At 35.6% G+C, this 21,969-nt stretch overlaps 1 protein-coding gene and 1 long non-coding RNA gene across 2 annotated transcripts; one reads left to right on the top strand and one right to left on the bottom strand.

The window, feature by feature from the left end:
* Positions 1–11,733: 11,733 nt before the first annotated feature.
* Positions 11,734–14,336, bottom strand: LOC110897274. Its single transcript, XR_002568536.2, has 2 exons — positions 13,954–14,336; positions 11,734–12,476 (listed from the first exon to the last, which is right to left on the bottom strand). It is a non-coding gene; the product is annotated as an uncharacterized LOC110897274 (long non-coding RNA).
* Positions 14,337–17,302: 2,966 nt separating this feature from the next.
* On the top strand, positions 17,303–18,372 carry LOC110897275 (EP1-like glycoprotein 4). Its single transcript, XM_022144029.2, has one exon. The coding sequence runs from the start codon at positions 17,335–17,337 to the stop codon at positions 18,262–18,264; it is 930 nt and encodes a 309-aa protein (XP_021999721.1). The 5' UTR covers positions 17,303–17,334; the 3' UTR covers positions 18,265–18,372.
* The last annotated feature ends 3,597 nt before the right edge of the window (positions 18,373–21,969 follow it).

Genomic DNA, 21,969 nt, shown 5'->3' with positions numbered 1-21,969 from the left:
ACAAGCAAAAGTTCAAGTGTGGGGGTATTTGATGTGTGTAAAATGCAACATATAAAACACATCAATTAAGGCATAAAACTAACCCTTTTTAAGTACTAATGTTGGAAAAAGAGTGTTTTTGTCTTCCTTTTGTATTTTCAGGATGAAATGAGCTCAAAATCACAAAAGAAGCAAAAAGACTACTAAATCTACCATAAATACAAGAAAAGGAACAAAAGTGAACTGCCCGGAGCCTCAACGGCACCTCCCAAGACAAAGAGAAGAGAAACAGAGCCTGAACACGCCCCGTGTCCAGTGAACACGGGGGCGTGCCCAGGAAGCAGCAGAAAAGACAAACCAGTAGAAGCTTCCATTGCTCACCACGGGGCCGTGCCCAGCGGACACGGGGGCGTGTTGAAAGTACAGCAGGCGCATTAATTGTAATTCGCAATTACAATTAATGAAGAGAGAGAATGTCAGACGGGCACGGGGCCGTGTTCAGCGAACACGGGGCCGTGTCCAGCGTTCTGTTCAGCCTATAAATAGAGGAGCTTGGTTTCATTCTCTCTCATCCCTTGGCACACCACCTCTCTCACACTTCATCCACCACCCACCACCACCATAACACCATCATCCACCACCATCATCCATTGTCCATCATAGAGTGTGTGAGTCGTCTCGGGATCCAAGATTGATCGTAAGAGTTCTTGACAATCAAGGCCATGTTTGCCTAAGTCTCTTACATCACTTGGTGAAGACAAGTGTTTAGTATAATACTTTTTATTTTTAATCTTTTGCACTTTTTATTTGGTTTTGTATTAATGACTTTAATAACTAGTTACTTATGTTGAAGGTGATCTTTCCTTATCGTTTGTCCGTGGTGTCTTGGCATTATTTTACTGTCTATATAAAATAAAAGATTTTCACCATTCATATCTCCACGGTCTATATGGAGGTATGTTGGCTACCTGGTCGGGGGTTAAGGGAACGGTTTGGTAAAGGTCTTGCCCTTGTTCAGCGTTTAGAGGTCCTGCTTGGGACCTGGGTCAAATTTAGTAGGATCTCCTTCAATGCCCATAGGTATTGGATGGCGGGGATCCAAACTCTTTGACCCCCTCATAAGCTAACTACTATTAATACTATAACCCGGCTATTTAGGACTGTATCCCTGCTGACTCAGACTACTTAGCCGAGGGTAACGTCACCGCCAAAAGCGGGGCCTACCATAATTTGCATTAATAACTTAATTCATTATCTTTCAATAATCCAACCCTTTAGGATTGTATCCTTGCTGACTCAAACTACTGGGTTGAGGGTAACGTCACCTCCGAAAAAGGGGCCTACTACAATAACTAAGATAATCTCTTAAACAAGTGCAAAAGTGCGAAAATAATCAAAGGTTATACTAATACACTTGTCGGATCCAAGTGATTCATCTTGTCTATCTGTTTTTTATTTTATTTTATTTTTCAGCATTTAGTTAGTTTTTATTTTTCTTAGTTTAAAACATTTTTCTAACTTTTTGATTTGATTAGACGTTGAGGATAAACCGGTATTAAAAGCTCTTGTGTCCTTGGACGACCTCGGTATCTTACCAACACTATACTACGTCCACGATGGGTGCACTTGCCCATATGTGTGTTTAGTGTTAGTAAATATCGTGTTTTATAAATTTAAAACTTGGCTAAAAGTGTAAAAAGGGCTTAAAAATACATCAAAAATCTATACACACTAACACGCATCAAACACCTACAACCTTGCCAACAATACATACCACCGGGTCGGAGCCATTGAAAGAAACATCACCGATATCCAAGACCACATCGGGAGCATCCGGGAGTATATGGCGGGTCATGGAGGAGATGAGGGGGAGGACAGTGATGATGCCATTGACTAGGCGGGTGGAGCAGGAGGGAGCGGGTTGTTGGTAAACGCACAGGTTAAAGTCCCTTTTTTCTATCGAAACAATTGACGGCCTGCGTGCCGAGTGTTAGACAATTTACTTTCCTTGACTTCTTTTTATTTTCTGCTTTATTTTTCTTTTACTTTATGGTTTGGATGTTTTAACTTGGTAATTTAGGACGTTTGGTATTGCTTGGTGTGGTATTTACTGATAAAACAGGTACAAATGAGGCTTATAGTGCTAAACATTAGCACTACTAAAGCCAGGGCAGGACAACCGGAGAAAAGAAACCTGTTTTTCAGCCTTGCAGACAGTCCACACGGGGTCGTGTCCAGTCGACACGCCCCCGTGCCCACCTCCCAGACCTGCTGTTTGTTTATTTTTCTGCATATTTTTGCCAGACACAGGGTCGTGCCCAGCCAACACGCCCCCGTGTCCACCTTCTGTAAGTTTTCGATACTGGCACCTGAACACGGGGCCGTGTCCGACCGACACGGGGCCGTGTCCAGACTGCCAGTAACATAAAATTTTGCTTTTAACACCATTTTACACATTCAATCAACATAAAAACTTGTTTTTGGGACACATTGAGGACAATGTGTAATTTAAGTGGGGGGGGGGGGATGCTAAAACCTTGAATTTTGCAAGTCCTAATAACAAGCCTTACACAAAACTCTATTGGAACCGCTAATCACCCCAAATTTTTTCCAAAAATTTTCAATTTTTTTTTACTTGTCTAAGTTTAAGTTGGGAATTCAAATTCTAACAAGGTTATATTTTTATAAAATTACAACCGATAGCGTCGTGATAAAAAGAATCAACATAAGAAAATTATGAAACGGCATGACAAACTTAGTTAAAATTTGATTATATATACTTGATCACATAAAATCCCATTCCCACAAAAGTGAGTTTTGAGCCTTTATTGAGCATACAAATATACATCTTTAAACTAAATGCTCATTTTTCGTTTCTTGTGTGAATAGCCGCTTGGTTCTTACGACTCTAGAACTTGCCACGACAATTCATTCCCGGTCCTTACCAACTTAAACCCAAGTAAGTAAATGATGGAGGCATTAGGACTAACCCTTTTTCTTTCAACACCATTATTTTCATTCTTTTTACCTAACCAAAACTTCCCCCTAGTTAACCCCTTTGAGCCTAAACCTTTTCATTTCTTAACCCAAAACCCTTTTACCCACCAAAACCCCTTTTTCATTTTAACTTTTTATTTTAGTAACAAAGCTCGGTTTTCGTGTGATTCTTCCTAATATATATATATATATATATATTTGATGATGAAGTTGGAAATAAACAAACAAAGCTCCTCAAACAAAGGCTTGTTTGAATAAATACTTCATTAAAAATAAAAAGTCACAAAAACAAAATGTTTTACGAAAACCGACGCTTTTTACGCCTTTCGCCCTTTTCTACTAACCACTAACCCAACCACCCACCTTTAACCCAAGCCTAACCCTTCACCCAAAAAGTCCTCTTGATATTTACAAAGGTATAAAGTTAAAAAGGAGGAGGATTGATTGCTTGGCAAGCTTATGGTAGGAATAAGTTCCATGCCGCTCTCGAGTGATTCACTAAAAATACACCTTCGGCCGAGTGTGAGTGAACTTGTATATAAATGGAATTTTAAAGAGTTATGTTATGTTTTAATAAATAATTTATCATATGAAATGTTTTTAATAGATCATAACGAATAGGATTATAAATAAATAAAAATAAAACCTAGACGATCTTGGAAAATCCGGACACTCTATGACAAGTCCAAAAACCTTCTCTTCTACCCATTCCATTTGGGAGTGAATAAAGCCATATTATAAAGAGTTTTGCTTGAGGACAAGCAAAGATTCAAGTGTGGGGGTATTTGATATGCACAAAATGCAACATATAAATTACATCAATAATGGCTTAAAACTAACCCTTTTTTAGTACTAATGTTGGAAAAAGTGTGCTTTTGTCTTCCTTTTGCATTTTCAGGATTAAATGAGCTCAAAATAACAAAAGAAGCAAAAAGACAGCAAAATCCAACATAATTACAAGAAAAGGAACAAAAGTGATATGTCGACCCTCCCGACAGCAGCTTCCCAAGCAAAACAAAGAAATCAAAAGACTGAACACGCCCCGTGCTCAGGGAGCACGGGGCCGTGCCCAATAAGAAGCTAAAAAGACAAACCTATAGAAGCTTCTACTGCCCACCACGGGGCCGTGCCCAGCGGACACGGGGGCGTGGTCGGAATGTTGCAGGCGCATTTATTGTAATTGCGAATTACAATTAATGAAGAGAGAGAGTGTCAGACGGACACGGGGCCGTGCCCAGCGGGCACAGGGCCGTGCCCAGGCTTCTGTTCAGCCTATAAATAGGAGTGCTTGGAGCCATTTCAACTCATCCGTTGGCACACCACCTCTCTCACACTTCACCCACCACCCACCACCATCAAAACACCATCATCCACCACCATCATCCATTGTCCATCATAGAGTGTGTGAGTCGTCTCGGGATCCAAGATTGATCGTAAGAGTTCTTGACAATCAGAGGCCATGTTTGCCTAAGTCTCTTACATCACTTGGTGAAGACAAGTGTTTAGTGTAATACTTTTTATTTTTAATCTTTTGCACTTTTTAATTGGTTTTGTATTAATGACTTTAATTACTAGTTTCTTATGTTGAAGGTGATTCTTCCTTATCGTTTGTCCGTGGTGTCTTGGCATTATTTTACTATCTATATAAAATAAAAGATTTTCACCATTCATATCTCCACGGTCTATATGGAGGTATGTTGGCTACCTAGTCGGGGGTTAAGGGAACGGTTTAGTAAGAGTTTTGCCATTGTTTAGTGTATAGATCCTGCAAAGGACCTGGGTCAAATTTAGTAGGACCTCCTTCAATACCCAAAGGTATTGGATGGCGGGGGTCCAAACTCTTTGATCCCCTCATAAGTTAAACTACTATTAAAACTTTAACCCAGCTACTTAGGGCTGTATCCCTGCTGACTCAGACTACTTAGCTGAGGGTAACGTCACCTTCAAAAGAGGGGCCTACCACATTATGTATTAATAACTTAATTAATTATCTTTCAATAATCCGACCCTTTAGGATTGTATCCTTGCTGACTCAAACTACTGGGTTGAGGGTAACGTCACCTTCAAAAGAGGGGCCTACTACAATAACTAAGATAATCTCTTAAACAAGTGAAAAAGTGCGAAAATAATCAAAGGTTACACTAACACACGAGTCGGATCCAAGTGATTCATCTTGTTTATCTGTTTTTACTTTTATTTTTATTTTCAGCATTTTAGTTAGTTTTATTTTCTTAGTTTAAAATTTTTTTTTCTAACATTTTGATTTGATTAGACGTTGAGGATAAACCGATACTAAAAGCTCTTGTGTCCTTGGACGACCTCGGTATCTTACCAACACTATACTACGTCCACGATGGGTGCACTTGCCCATATGTGTGTTTAGTGTTAGTAAATATCGTGTTTTATAAATTTAAAACTTGGCTAAAAAGTGTAAAAGGGCTTAAAATATATACCTAAAACATATACACACTCGCACGTTGAGAACGCATCCTGGTCCACCACGTGGCGCGGGACATGATCAGGGTCCGAGGTTTTTTTACCTTTTCAATCTTCTTTTATTTTCCCAACGCGGTATAATATTTTCTGGCGTCTAAGTTTTTTTTGGCGTTAATTGTATTTATTAAACATTTTGGCGTTGAATTAATTGTTTTGTGTCACATATATAATTTTTTGGCGTTATAGCGTTTTCTGGTTAATTTTTTTGGTGTTTGTGGAGTTTTGTATAATAATTCACTACGAGTCATTAATATTTGCATAAGATTACAATAAAACCATTTTTTTTGGCGATTTGGTGATTTTTTTTTGCGTTTAATACCTTTTTCAAGGTGCTTTGCCAACACCCGTTCTCCCAGTTTTCACACTTCTAGCGTTTTGGTGTTTGTAGTTTTTGGCGTTTTATTTAATAATGTATTTTATTTATAGAGAATTAGATAACAAAACAACATATAACTTGATATCAAAACAATATAAAATGAAAACAAAAATAATAAAAAATTGTAATCTAAATTTTCTTCCGAATCTTCACTGTCAACATCGTCTTTCTTCTTTAATTTGTTTTTGTCGTTTTGAACCTTTTTTGAATACTTTAGCTAGATGCCAACTTTCCTACATAAACCCCGTCTTTTTCAGAAGAAGCTGTTTAGTGGCATCCTTTGTTTTGGTGTGATATTCTTGTTTGGCGGCATGTCATTGAAGATTAACTCTTGCTTGATGCTATTTATAATAATGGAGTCCAAAATAGCATTTTACCCTTGTGTTGATCCCTTTATTCCTTGCCGATATTTATCAAGAAAAAAGCTCACATGATGGCATATCACTGTCATCGGTCTCTTTTTCTTGAATATTTGTCCATCTCATTCAGCAAAATATTATTGAGATAACCCCTTTAGAAGAAGAATCCATTTCAGTGAAAGCTTTGACATATGTGGTGTTTTTAACTAACATTTTTTTGGCGTTTTAAAGTGAGTGGTTTCTAGAGGATATGGCGTTTGTGTTTTCTGGGTATGATCAATTTCATTGTGTATAGACCCCTCTCTTATAGGAGTTTTTTGGCGCGTAGTTTAGGCGAGACTTTTTTTATTTGTAATAAATGATAGTAATAAAGTAACTATCTTTTCAATTACTGTTTTTGTATTTACTGTTTTGATCAACTTTTATCAGTTTCATAAGTTATAGACGTCCCATCTTCTAAGTTTGGCGTTTTTTTAAATGGCGTTATGCAGAACAAGATGACAAAATACAATAACGGAGTGAATAAAATATTAAGCAGAAAAAATATTTTTTGTTATTTTTGGCGTTTTGTAAGGATTAACCATTTTTAGTATTTTTTTGGCGTTTTGCTAATAAATAGAGAAATATATCATTTAATTATCTGAAAAAAAAGACGATTACATAGAAGAAAAAAAAGGAAAAAAATTAAAAGACTTCGTCAGAAGGTACTTTATCTAAAAAGTATCCATCACTTGCGTCATCTTCTTCCTCCTCGGAGTCTTCATCTGGATCTTCATCCATGTCATCACCTTCACCTTCATCAGCTTGTTGTTCCTTAAGACTCTGAAGCCTCCACTTGAACATGTCTTGCATTAACTCCAATTTTGAGTATATTTCTGTGTTGGTACAAGTGGCGTTACGCAATTCTTCCATGAATCCCAAACGCTTCTTTGTTATGATGTTTTCTAGCCAGTATACTTCATGCTCTCCGCTGTCGTATGTAACCGTCACCATGTCTGTTTTATCATCAAAACGCCATGTTGTCATGACAGGGTCCGGGTTCACATCTGCTTTGATTGGTCCAAATTTCCTGGTTAATGCTTTCATAAGCATATGTGTTTCATGGCATTCGTTGTCTAGAGTGATAAGATTCCCCTCTGTATCTCTTCCATCTTCAGAATTCCCCTGACAGTCTTAATATACACCCTCCTTCTGTTGTCAAATCGGAAGACGAATCGCCTGATTGCCAGAGTGTATCTCCAGGAAACGATTGTTGCCATTTTTGGCGTTTTGGTTAAGTTGGCGTTTTGGTTAAAGATGTTTTTTGCAGAAATGGATAGATTGAAGTGATTATGGAAGCTATGTTTTTACCTCGTATATATAATGATGTTTTTGGCGCGTAATTTAGGAGGGAATTTCTTCTAATAAATGTTAATAACTGAAATTCAGTTACTGTGTTGTTTCATCTTCCTGTAATATCCAACGCGTTTTATTACTAATTTTTTTGTGTTTTGTTTTAATGGCGTTTTATTTTTTTGAATGGCGTTTTATCATTTGATGGCGTTTTGAATATGAGCGGTAAAAGACTCTTTTACCCTTAATAAAGCGCGTCCCACATAATAAGATTGATGTTATTTACGAAAACACCACCGCGCAATCTAGTCCATGGGTTGTTTTGATCGGACGACCCATAAGCGTTCTCACCGTTCTCACACTTTCTACCGTTTTCTCCAGATCCCGACCATATATATATATATATATATATAGACCAGTCTGTCAACCCTTATAAAATTAGTAAAAGATTTACTATACCCGTCAACCCTATGGTCTCATTTACATAGATAAGTTACATGAATCATGTTTGGGTTACACGATCTAAAGTGTGTTTGGGTTATGGCTGACATATTTTACACAATATATATGTGTGTTTAGGTTCACCAATTTAACCCTAACCCTAAGAACCAATTTTGGGTGTTTGGATCAAAACAAGATATATTATCTGAATATACCACTTTACACCTAGAGACTCAAAACAGATAGTTATCTAATGCGTTTTGTTATAGCAAAATTAGATATGAGCATGATCTCCTGCATTGCGTTTTGATGTAGAGAATTATTCACTACATCAAATAAAAGTTAACAATTTAGTTTTTAATGAGCGGATAATCCTCTACATCAAAACGCAACTCTAGACACCTAATAACAAAGAGTTTCTTTGATAAAAGTTTTTATGTTGACCTATGATAAAGGATTTCTTTTTTTCCCTTTAAAGTATACAAACACACATGACTACAGCTTGCAAATTTTATCCAAGAAACATACGGTGGGCGAGAACATTGACTGGGTTTAATCTAAACAATAATATTATGTTGTCATAGCTTGTAAGTCTTTTAATAAACTATGTGGGTGTGGGTCCAAGTGACGCCATATTAATACTTATAGGTGGGTTATGTTGGATTTAAGGTAGGTTGAATTAATTAACCCTCTAGTTTTGCATTTAAGAACTGTATAACAATCGTATCTAATATAATACTACTCATATCAAGGCTATTGATATTATTAATATGGTATAAAGGTATTGTTAAATACACTCCCTTTTTTTCTATTTTTACTGGTTACACTCCCCTCTAAACTTTTTAATACGTACAATAAAACCTTCTATTTTGTTTTTTAATTGCATCTACCTAACTTTTTAAACAATTCAAAAATATAATTAAATTAGATAACAACGGAAACTCATGTTATTTTCCAAATTTTAAACTCTTTTTACACTAAGAGAACAACATCCAAATTAGATTAATAGTCACAAAAAAACTGCTGATCTTGATCATGTTGCTTCTAATACTAAACCCTACTTACACTATCTCCATGATCAATAATATTCAAAAAACATTAAACCTTAACTAAGCAGCACTATATACAAATATATATATATATATATATAGGACAAAGATCCGTTAGGAACCACCCCTTATTGCGAGAACCGCGAGAACCAATGTGAACACGTGGCAAACTTGTAATTAATGGTATTTAATTAAAAACACGCGCTCCTCATATCTTGTTCATTGCGTCATTTTCAAAGTACTCACTGTTGTCTTTTTCAAACTAGGGTTTCCTTGGAGATTTTGCATAATCGACGTCGGCAGCGGCGACTGATTTCTACAGATTCACGACGGCGATTGATTTTCTACTTTTCTCACGGCGGCGTGGATGATGGCGACTGATTTTCTACCTTTTTCACGGCGGCGTGGATGATGGTGATGGAGGATCTAAAGCAGCTGTTGCTGCTGCATCGATTTCATGCTCGATTTGCCTCGAGGTTGTGGTGGATGGCGGCGATCGGTCCATGGCAAAGCTCCAATTTGGGCATCAGTTTCATTTAGGTTAGTAGCTTGTTTTAGTTTTTTGTTTAGGTAGATTGTGAATTTAAATTGTTTTGTTTGATGTGAATTGAATAATCTGATTGATTGATTCTGATTTGTGTTATAAAGATCAGTTTCATTTAGGTTAGTAGCTTGTTTTAGTTTTTTGTTTAGGTAGATTGTGAATTTAAATTGTTTTGTTTGATGTGAATTGAATAATTCTGATTGATTCTGATTTGTGTTACAAAGGTGGTTGCTTTGTAGTTGAATGGTTGTTGGGAGGTAGTATGATGATATGATTTGGTCATCTGAAAGGATCTTTGGTGTTAGTTTTGATTTTGGTTACGTTATACATATGTTGTTATTAAATGTTTAAACCTTTGTGATGTGTGTCAATGATTCAATGTATGAAAGTTTACAACTTTTGATGGATGGTGGTATGTAACTCATAGAATGTCTAGAAGTTGAAACTTGAAAGTAGGTTGAAAAGTGGGTCGGTAACTTCTTTCGATTTTGGGAATTGTAGGTAATGGTTTTTATTTGTTATGCACATGTGCAGGTGTCGTTAAATATACCAAAAAACAACGGATCGGCCTCGGTGTTCAAAACGTTAAAGACAAACGAAAGAAAGCCGGTAAACGACAAAAAGCCACCCGCTTGTGCAACAAATGCAACAAGTATGTTTTTTGACCACGATTCCCACAATTGCGATAAAATCAAAGCTGCCAAACTTGCTGCACGAGCAGCTAAACATGCTGCTGATATCGCCGCTGTCCAACCCGACCCGTATGATTCTGATTCTGATGACACTGATGTTGATCTCGATGACACCGACGATGACACCAATGATGACATTGATGAGTATAATTCTTCTGATTACGATGCATCTGACTACCCCGCCTCCATGCAAAAACCTCCCGTACCCGAGCGAACAAACGTTAGGCGTGAATCTGAACAGTCTTTTGAGCCTGATCAAAGCCTTAGGCGTTCAACCAGACGTCGCAAACCATCCAACATAGCTCGTGATTCTTGATTGATGTTTTCTATATTACAACTTATGATTACCGAATTTATCTAATTATGACTACCAGTGTTTGTTTTGTTTATTTTTTATTAGTACCCATTTAATTTACAATATTGATATTGATGATTTACTTGTCATATGCACATGTGCATATGTATTTACAAATTTGTTTTGTTTATTTTTTATTAGTACCTATTTAACTTACAGTATTGATATTGATGATTAACTTGTCATATGCACATGTGCATATGTATTTACAAGTTGATTAACTTGTCATATGCACATGTGCATATGTATTTACAAGTATTTTACGTTTTTTAAAACAACCTGTTTACCAATATAATATTGTTTAACATTATACATGTTACTAGTATGAATTTAAAACCATTTGTTAGCTATACCCAATTGTAATACATTATACAAACTCAACCTTTAATGATATTGATGATTAACTTGTCATATGCACATGTGCATATGTATTTACAAGTTGATTAACTTGTCATATGCACATGTGCATATGTATTTACAAGTATTTTACGTTTTTTTAAACAACCTGTTTACCAATATAATATTGTTTAACATTATACATGTTACTAGTATGAATTTAAAACCATTTGTTAGCTATACCCAATTGTAATACATTATACAAACTCAACCTTTAATCTGTGTGTTTTATCACTTTATGCACATACTGTATGCACATGTGCATACGGGTCATTTAACTTACTAATCAACGTAACATGCCATATTTTAACAAACATATAAATTTATAACTAATAACACTATATGCACATGTGCATACGGGTCATTTAACTTGTAACATACCATATTTTAACAAACATCTACATTTATAACTAATAACACTGTATGCACATGTGCATACGGGTCATTTAACTTATTAATCAACGTAACATGCCATATTTTAACAAACATATAAATTTATAACTAATAACGTGCATTTATATTACTTTATGCACATGTGCATATTGTCATTTAACCATATTATTGCACATGTGCATAAACAACAAACATTTATATTACTTTATGCACATGTGCATATTGTCATTTAACCATATTATTGCACATGTTCATAAACAACAAACAATACGAACTTGTTACTGTAACCATATTAATTCACGTGTGCATAAACAACAAACTATATGAACTATAAATCCAAACATTGATCACCATATCACCCATCCAACATAACAATTTGTACAATACACATTACCAATTTGCTAATATTCCAACTTCTCAATATATCAATCAACAAATATTAGTAACACCATTATCTAATTCCAACCACAACTAACCAAAACCAACTAACCAAAACTGTAACATGCATCATAACTGTACCAACTTGTTACCTTCCTAACACAACCATCTAACATGCCTAACCAAACAAAACAATCCAACATATCAGTTTAATGTTCAAATATCACTAATTAACTAGAAATACTACCTACGTGTCATGAACTTCTACCCTCAAACTTTATCCCCATTCTTCCATTTGCTAAGAGTGTTCCAGCATTTTTCTTGTTTTGCTCTCTCTTCTTTCAACAATTTCCTCATTCTTTCATCTCCCAAATTTTGTATTGCTTTTCTTGCGAGGTACATAACCGTTGTCTTGTACACGTTCGCCTCTGATAGTAACAGTTTTGTTGCAATCTTCATCCTCAGGTTTTGCAATTGCATGTCTTGAATATTTTTTTGCGTACTAAAACCGCATTCAAACTCGACATCACTCCCTTTGTACATCTCCATGTGCCTCATAGCAAATACGCCACAATCGTTGAAATTATCGCTCGTCGCCCATCCCAATTTTTTCTTCGTCAACTGCGCGGCTGTCATGCGTGTCGCGCTTAGATGTTTAACATTCTTCAAATACCCAACCATGTAATTTTCTGCAAAAAAATAATAATATTGAATGTTACTACATGTCCTATTCATATATCCATAATCGCCTTTTCCCTGATGTATTGTATTTTTTATCTTCATAATTCAAAATAGCCGCCCAACAATCTATCACGTTTTGTGAGATCCATTGCCCATGCTCCAATGTGTTTATAAAAAAATGAGCGTGTTGTCATTCCATGTGAGGTTTCAAAAATAGTTGAGCTGTAATCGTCCCAATAAATTACATCAATTATGTTCTGTATGCACATGTGCATAAAATACATTACATATACTATACACCATATTTTTATGCCAAAAATTCATCAGCCCATATCAGTTATGTTCTGTATGCACATGTGCATAAAATACATTACATATACTATACACCATGTTTTTATGCCAAAATTCATCAGCCCATATACATACACTAAATTTTTAACTACCCTTCAAATCACAACAGCCGCTAACCTAATCAATCGCAACCAACCAGACCCTCATAACATGTGAACATTATAAACAACCCACATATTTGTTCCGAATTTAGTGATTAAATGCGCAATATACTCAAAAATCAACAATATAATCATCAATATGCAAACAAATCAACAATATGCAAACGAAATATGCAAACGAGTCAACAATATGCAAACGACGTGATATATATTTAGGTTACAATGCATATTATGCACAAGTGCATACGTATAAATGAATCAAAACTATATTATGCTACAAAAATACAAACATATTTTATTACATTATTCACATGTGCATCAACATATCTGTGCAAATATGCATGTGTGCATACATATAACTATTGCATAACACACACCAAATCAGATATGAATCCACCAAACAATGCCTTAATAACATAATCTGATAAACTTAGTACGTTAACCTATGCATATGTGCATACCACTATAGCACACAATAAAACACGAATTCCTTCACAATTTATTCATATCACACTATGCACTTTATTCATACCACACTATGCACAGGTGCATAAATATATCTATGTAATCATAAATATGCACATATGCACATGTGCATACAATCTATGCAATCATAACACTTTATTCATATCACATTATGCACATGTGCATAAATATATCTATGAAATCATAAATATGCACATGTGCATACAATCTATGCAATCATTATTATGCACATGTGCATACATATATATATATATTACATAACACATACCATAATTATGCACAACAGTCTGCTACAACAATATATATGAATCTACCAAAATTACAGTCTGATGTATGAATCTACCAAAACTACAGTCTGCTACAACAATATATGGATCTAGCAAAACTAAAGTCTGCTTCAACAATCTACTTGAACGAACACATAACTAACACACTATCATATATTTATGAATCGACTATGATCATATACGGATTCAAAATTTTGTATGAACTCGCAAATCTCTTCGTGTAAAAAAAAAAAAAAAAAAAAAAAAAAAAAAAAGCTCACCGATTTATCGATTTTCCTTGATTTCGATTCAAATGTGGCCGTTTTGCCCTAATTTCGAGTAGACGGTTGATGTCACGGTTGATGTGCCGGCCGGCGATATCGACGATGATCATGATGATCGTATGTCGAACGATGATGTTGAACGCGCCGAATTTGTGATCGTCGCTAAGAATCGATAAGAATCGATAATGAACCCCAGATCGTATTGGGGAGATTTTGTGTTTGGGAGATTTTTTGTTTGGATATAGCAGTTATCGGACACCAGATCGTATTATGTAACGTAGTTAATTTCAGTTTTCAGTTCCGCGGGAATTTTATAATTTTTTTGGTTATTTACAAATTTGCCACTCGTTCACATTGGTTCTCGCGGTTCTCGCAATAAAGGTGGTTCTCGCATGAACCCCTCCCTATATATATATATATATATATATATATATGATCAAGTAAAATAACGATTGATCTGAAACTGGCACCAAGGATCAAGAGCGGTAGGATCATGGACCGTCTGAAGTATGAGTGGATGGTGGGGTACCGGAGAAACAATTGGATGAAGATGAATCAGAAGAAACACTGAACGAGAAAGCTAGAAGAACAATGGCGAATCCAGCTATGGAAAATTCCGATTCACGTTTTCCGAATCGTTGCTGCAAAATTGTTATGTGACTGCGGCATCCTCTTCCTAGTAACCACCACCACCACCACCACCACCGTAATTGCCATTGTTGTTAGGGTACGTTACTGGAAGTGAGATGTGATGTTATAGCATGTTCATGGTGGTTATTAGATGCAAATTGAGATGTGAGATCTTTGCATGTTCAGTGGTTTGTTGACATTGGAGAAGAAGGATTTAGAGAGAGATAATTAATAATAAGGAGTTCTATAGGGGTATAATTTGACAAATTAAAACTATTTATTTTTAGAAAGGGGGTGTGAAAAGTAAAACTAAGGGTGCATTTAGCTTACCCCATGGTATAAACTTATGTCTTAATATACTTCCTAATAAAAAATATTTTAAACTAATAGGAAAAACAAAAATAGATTGTGGACCACTCGTAATCTCGACATTTTGAAAAAAAAAATTCTTATCATTTTCTACCAAGAAATATGAAACAAATTTATACAAGGAAATATTACGTACTATATACATTGTTTTGAAAATTACATTGCCTATTGCCCTATTGGTTAGTGCATGGCAACAAACCCCACATGTTTGAGCTCATTTTAAGCGTCTCTAATTGAATCGATCGGTTGAATTGGCAAACCAGATAAGATGATTCGACATGATTTCAATTTTGTCCACTTTGATATACCCATTATCTTATCTGGTTTGCCAGTTCAGCCGATGGGTAAATAAGTAACTATATACATTGTTTTGAAAATTACACTCCCCCCTACGCACATACACATACACAAACAAACACAATACATAAACACATAAAAAATGTAAAAAATTATTAAATAAACCAAGACTTATCAAGTTCCCTGACGTTAGGTAAGGGGTCCCGTTCCCCAACAATCGGTGAGGAGTCCCCGTTTACCAGGGTAAAATTTGTCACCGGAACCAGAGAGAGCTGGTGTTCCCAGACAGGGCCGGGCATCACCGAGATCTCTCTGGCTCCCACACCGAACACCCCTAGCTGGATTTCAATTTTGTCCTATTTGATATCCCAATTATCTGTTTACCTTTTTGTTTTTTTCAGATTTTAAAATTGTTAGCATTGCAAATACAAAAAATATAAAATAGTTTCATATATTTTTAAGTTAATATATAATTATATTAAATTAAATTATTGTATAGTATTATCCGTTTTTTCTAACGAGACATCATAACTATTGAAAATAATATAATATAATTATCATATATCTTAAAAACCAAAGTCGGTGGAATTTCCCACCGGCTTTGGTTTGGTTGGCCCTTCAAGTTTTGCATTTTGACAATTTTAGTCTTTTCTTATTTTTAATATTCTATACTTTAGCAATTGGCATTTTTAGCCCTAAGTTTTTACTAAATTAATTTTCTCTAAATAACTTTCGTTCGTTAATCTCTTTTGTTAATTACTTTTTACATTCATATTTTTATGTACGTGTCGTTATAAATTTGAGTATGTCTATGTTTCGACGTAAATTGTTTCTAGAAACGAGTCAGGTCAAATATAATACGTGTTCGTTTAGAAAAACCATTTTTACGTGCATGTTTTTATATATGTGTTTTTATTAATTCGAGTTGTTCTATGTTTCAACGTAGACTTTTTTGAAAAACGCCCCACCGGCTTTGGTTTGGTTGGCCCTTCAAGTTTTGCAATTTGGCAATTTTAGTCTTTTCCTATTTTCAATATCCTCTACTTTAGCAATTGGCATTTTTAGCCTCTAACTTTTTACTAAATTAATTTTCTCTAAATAACTTTCGTTCGTTAATCTCTTTTGTTAATTACTTTTTACATTCATATTTTTATGTATGTGTCGGTATAAATTTGGGTATGTCTATGTTTCGACGTAAATTGTTTCAAGAAACGAGTCAGGTCAAATATAATACGTGTTTGTTTAGAAAAACCATTTTTACGTGCATGTTTTTATATATGCGTTTTTATTAATTTGAGTTGTTCTACGTTTCGACGTAAACTTTTTTGAAAAACGAGCCAGATCAAATATAATACATTTTCGTGCTTATTTTATGTACCTTTCGTCAATTTTGTTCCGAAATGAGTGGAGTCAAATTGTGGTTTTTCGTCTTTTTTAAAAGCCATAATTAATACCATACAATACGTTATGATTGTACAGTATAAATTCGATTTACTTTACGTTTTGATTCAATCAGAATACTTATATAGGTTACATTGAGTTCAATCGGATATGTTGAAATGCGCGTTCGTATGGTTAACTGGACTAATTCATTCGATTTTTACATTGTACCCGCGCCGCAACGCGCGCGGGCTTTATTACTAGTTCTATTTAATTTTGAAAGAAGGCACCATTCAACATGAGATCTAGACACGGTTTTGTTCATTAAAAAACTTTAAATTACCTTATATATTAAAAATAGAAAGAAATGAACAGTAACCGCTTGTATATTAACCTAATATATTAAAAATTATATATTATATATTAAAAATAGAAAGAAATGAACAGTAACCGCTTTAAAAATAGAAAGAAATGAACAGTAACCGCTTGTATATTAACCTAATATATTAAAAATAGAAAGAAATGAAGAGTAACCACTTGTATATTAATTATTATAGAAAACGACTTCCTTTCAACAACAAACAACAAAAAAAAAAAAATGAACAGAAAACGAGTTTTACATATTTGGAATCCTATAAATACATACCTGCATATTTATTCATCTTCATTCTTCAATTCTATCTTTTCTTTTCATCATTAGCCATGAAAACATCATTCATTCTAAGTCTTCTCCTAGCTCTCTTTCTTATTTCAGTCTCCTCCCAGCCCTTCGACTACCCTACCGCAAACCTTTCCACCACATGGACCAACAACGTCTCTGCACCCCACTCCGTAACCTTCACAGATGGCTCAACGGTCCGAGCCATCCTCCTTAGAGGATCATTCGGACCGAGGTTCGCCTGCGGGTTCTACTGCAACGGGACCTGCGACTCTTACCTCTTCGCAGTCTTCATAGTCCAAACCAATAGCGGGTCAGGCATTGTCCAACCCGCTATCGGCTTCCCACAAGTTGTGTGGTCAGCCAACCGGGAACATCCGGTTAAACTCGGAGCAAAACTTAACCTTAATGAAGCCGGAGATTTAGTCCTACAGGATGCCGATGGTAGCGTTGTTTGGTCTACCAACACGGCTGGAAAACAAGTTACTGGCATGCAAATAACTGATACTGGAAACCTAGTACTGCTTGATTCCAACAACGTTATTGTTTGGCAGTCTTTTGATCACCCGACAGACAGTTTAGTACCTGGGCAGAAACTGGTTGAAGGACAGAAGCTGGTTGCTAGTGTTTCTTCAACAAACTGGGGAAAAGGTTTGTATTCTGTTGAAGTTACTAATAAGGGTTTGTTCGGTTATCTTGAAACGACGAACCCACGTAGAGTTTATTACCGGTATTTGGTCAATGGGCCTGATAGAAGTAAAGAAAGAAGTTATGTTAGGTTCCTCAATGGAAGTTTGGCTTTGTTCATTCATTCGGCCGAACCAAGACGCCCAGACGGTGCGATTCGGGTGCCGCTAGCATCTTCGGCTCAGTATATGAAACTGATGCCCGATGGACACTTGAGAGTGTTGGAATGGCAGTCGGGGTGGCGGGTGGTGGCGGATTTGTTTGGAGCTAGTCGCCGGCGTATGTAATGGATTATACTACTTGAAAACACTGTTGCTTTGTTCTATAAACGGATGATGATTAGTTACCACTTACCGTACGTGTTAATTTGCTGTATACATATGTTAAAGTTGAATAAATTAATAAACGCGGAAATTTGTTGTAATACATTTGGTGGTTGAGTAAAACAACGTGAAAGATTAACTAAAGGTCAAAAGTACTTTTAAAATGATATATTTATGAAAAGCCGGTTTCGACTTGAATGAAAATGAGGTGTATCTCAAATATCCAAATTATAAACACACCATGATACTTTGATTTTAAGTAGGTAAGTGTTTTACCAATCCCTTTTGATTTAGAGCCTCTTAATTGATTAACTATATATATTAACGAATAATGTGATCCACTCTCTCTAAAGTTCAATCTGTTGGGAATTTCGTGTAACTATTGGAAAATATTTTTTAGTCAATTTGTCAAACAAACTGAACGCAACGGAAAACATGTACACGAGGTTCGGTTCTAAACCGTTCCCACCAGTGATCTCTTTACAATCAAAATAGGTTATAATAAAATTAAAGAATCGTGACATCCAAGAAAGACACCTTGGTTCAACGAACGATCTCGCTAGATGATCGTTGACCACGAAATTTGATTTGTTCGTTTGAAACGCTTTCAAACGAAACCTAAATCTAAAGAGAATAAAGTTCAAAACCTTACCTTATGCGTAATCAAAGAAACAAATGACTTGTTTGTAAATTGTTGCTTCTCCTTCTTTTGTTCTTTTGCGACAGCCGATCAAAAATCAATATTGAAGTTCCACAAAATTGAAGTTACGTATATTGTTTCTGTTTCTTGACACTGAAAAAAAACTATGGAACCTTCTTGTTCTTTTATTTCCAACGATAGATAATAAGCCCAAGTATTTGATATCCATTATAACTATATGGATGCATATATAAGATTAAATTGGAAGTAGTTAAAGATATAATATGTATATCTTTTATTATAACCAATATCAGAATTGTAATCTAATCACAACTTCACATAATTATCTCATAATTATAACAAGTATCTCTCTTTTTAATTATCTAAATAATTAACAATATATATATAATTTATTATAATTAACAAATTAATTATAATATTAATCTGGCTCATCGTAATTATTCTGAATAATTACCAGTTTCTTTTATTACGCTTATTATTTCGTGATCTAGTGATTAACGATTAAAACACCGTGAAATGTTCGTTGCCCAAAGTGTAACTCTTTGGGTCGTACCTTGACGGTAACGTTGAATTTTAATCGACAATTGAACATTATATCCAACAATCTCTCACTTGGTCGATTGGCCGATTAAGTTTCAATGTAGACAATAGTGGGTGCCTAGCTGCATCATATTGCCCCCGGCAAGGTATGACAAATTTATGTCAACTAATTCTTTGCACTAATCAAACCTTTGGTTATGCAAATACTATAGCCCTGGTTATCGACTCATTTATCCCTCTGTATTGAACACTTGTTGAACATGAGACATGGATCCAATTCATTCTCATATATTCTTCAACCATTTCTAATTTCGTTCTTGATTTGAAGTGGTTTATCAAACTATTACTAGTTCGAGCGTGGCCACGCGTTCAACACCAGTTCAAATCAACGAAAGGCGCCAGAGTGTTCTTCTTCTAAGTATAGAAGTACAGATCACTTTGGCTACAAACAACTCCCACTAAACTTCAGATCATTCCCAAAACTATCCTTATTACTGCCAGTTACGTACAGCGATAGATAGAATCAAAGAGCAACCATTCATTTAAGTTAGTTCTAGTATGTACCGCAGGTCTAAGGATACAATGATCGTACCTATTCAAAATGTCTTATGACTAAGATCCATGAAGATCATTTTGAAACGAGTTACGCCCAATATGATTCAACTAATCATATCAGTGAATATGGTTCTCAACACTTTGAGTATCCATTATATGGATCAACCATCTAATTCACAATAGTCTTTTACCAGATTGGTTCTCACGAATCTGATAGACTACGGACATTTTAGAATACAATATTCATAGATACCAAACATACTAATATTTGAACACAAATATAATAGTTTAAAAGACATTCAACCATTAAATTCAAATAAACATAAAATATTGTTTACAGTTCAAAATGCACCAAATTACTAAATTACAAAATCAGACCCACTGTCTAGCATATCTAAGACCTGTACTATCTGCATGCTTCTCGTGTTTCACTTGAGGTATAGGCTTAGTAAACGGGTCCGTTAGATTCTGATCAGTATCAATTTTCTCTACTACGATGTCTCCTCTTTCCAAAACTTCCCGTATGTAGTGGAATTTTCTGAGAATATGCTTCGTGCTGTGATGCGACCTTGGTTCCTTTGCCTGAGCAATTGCACCTGTATTGTCGCAAAATATCTCGATAGGCTTCTGTATGCTTGGTATAACTTCGAGATCAGCAATGAACTTTTTCATCCAAACAGCCTCCTTAGCAGCTTCTGAAGCCGCTATATATTCTGATTCAATGGTCGACTGGGCCACCACGCTTTGCTTAGAACTCTCCCAAGTTATAGCACCACCATTTAAAGTAAAAACATAGCCTGTCTGAGATCGTGAATCGTCACGATCTGTTTGGAAGCTTGCGTCAGTGTAACATTTTACTTTCAGCTCTTCTTCCAAACCGCCAAATATCAGAAACATATCCTTAGTTCTTTTTAAGTACTTTAGGATATTTTTCACAGCAATCCAGTGACTTTTACCAGGATTCTGTTGATATCTGCTAGTCAAGCTCAGAGCAAACGATACGTCCGGTCTAGTACATAACATGGCATACATGATGGAACCGATAGCAGAGGCATATGGAACCTTTTTCATATCCTCTTTATCTTTGTCCAATTTGGGACACTGATGACTATTCAGTACGGTTCCACTTGCCATTGGCAAGAGACCCTTCTTGGAATCTTGCATCGAAAAGCGCTGAATGACCTTATCGATATACGTACTTTGACTAAGTCCAAGTAGCCGCTTAGATATATCTCTATAAATCTTTATTCCTAGAATATAAGCAGCTTCTCCAAGATCCTTCATTGAGAAACATTTACCAAGCCAAGATTTAACATCCTGCAGCATTGGGATATCGTTTCCAATGAGAAGTATGTCATCTACATACAGGATCAGAAAAGTAATAGAACTCCCACTTGCCTTCTTGTAAACACATGGCTCATCTTCGTTTTTGATAAAACCAAATTGTTTGATTTTCTGATCAAAACGAAGATTCCAGCTTCGAGATGCTTTTTTCAATCCATAAATGGATTTATTCAACTTGCAAACTTTCTTTGGATTCTTAGGATCTACAAAACCTTCAGGCTGCTCCATATAGACATCTTCTGTAAGGTGTCCATTTAGGAACGCGGTTTTGACATCCATTTGCCATATCTCATAGTCATAATACGCGGCTATGGCAAGTAGAATCGTAATAGACTTAAGCATGGCTACTGGCGAGAAGGTTTCCTCATAATCAACTCCTTGAGTCTGAGTAAAACCTTTAGCAACCAACCGAGCCTTATAGGTTTGCACATTTCCATCCATGTCTGTTTTCAACTTGAAAACCCATTTACTTCCTACAGTCCGACATTCGGGAGGAATATCAACCAAATCCCAGACTTGGTTGTCATACATGGATTGCATCTCGACGCCCATGGCTTCGAGCCATTTCT

This window comes from Helianthus annuus, chromosome 13, assembly GCF_002127325.2.
Source record: "Helianthus annuus cultivar XRQ/B chromosome 13, HanXRQr2.0-SUNRISE, whole genome shotgun sequence".
Lineage (NCBI taxonomy): Eukaryota > Viridiplantae > Streptophyta > Magnoliopsida > Asterales > Asteraceae > Helianthus > Helianthus annuus.
This window is presented reverse-complemented; position numbering and strand designations above follow the sequence as displayed.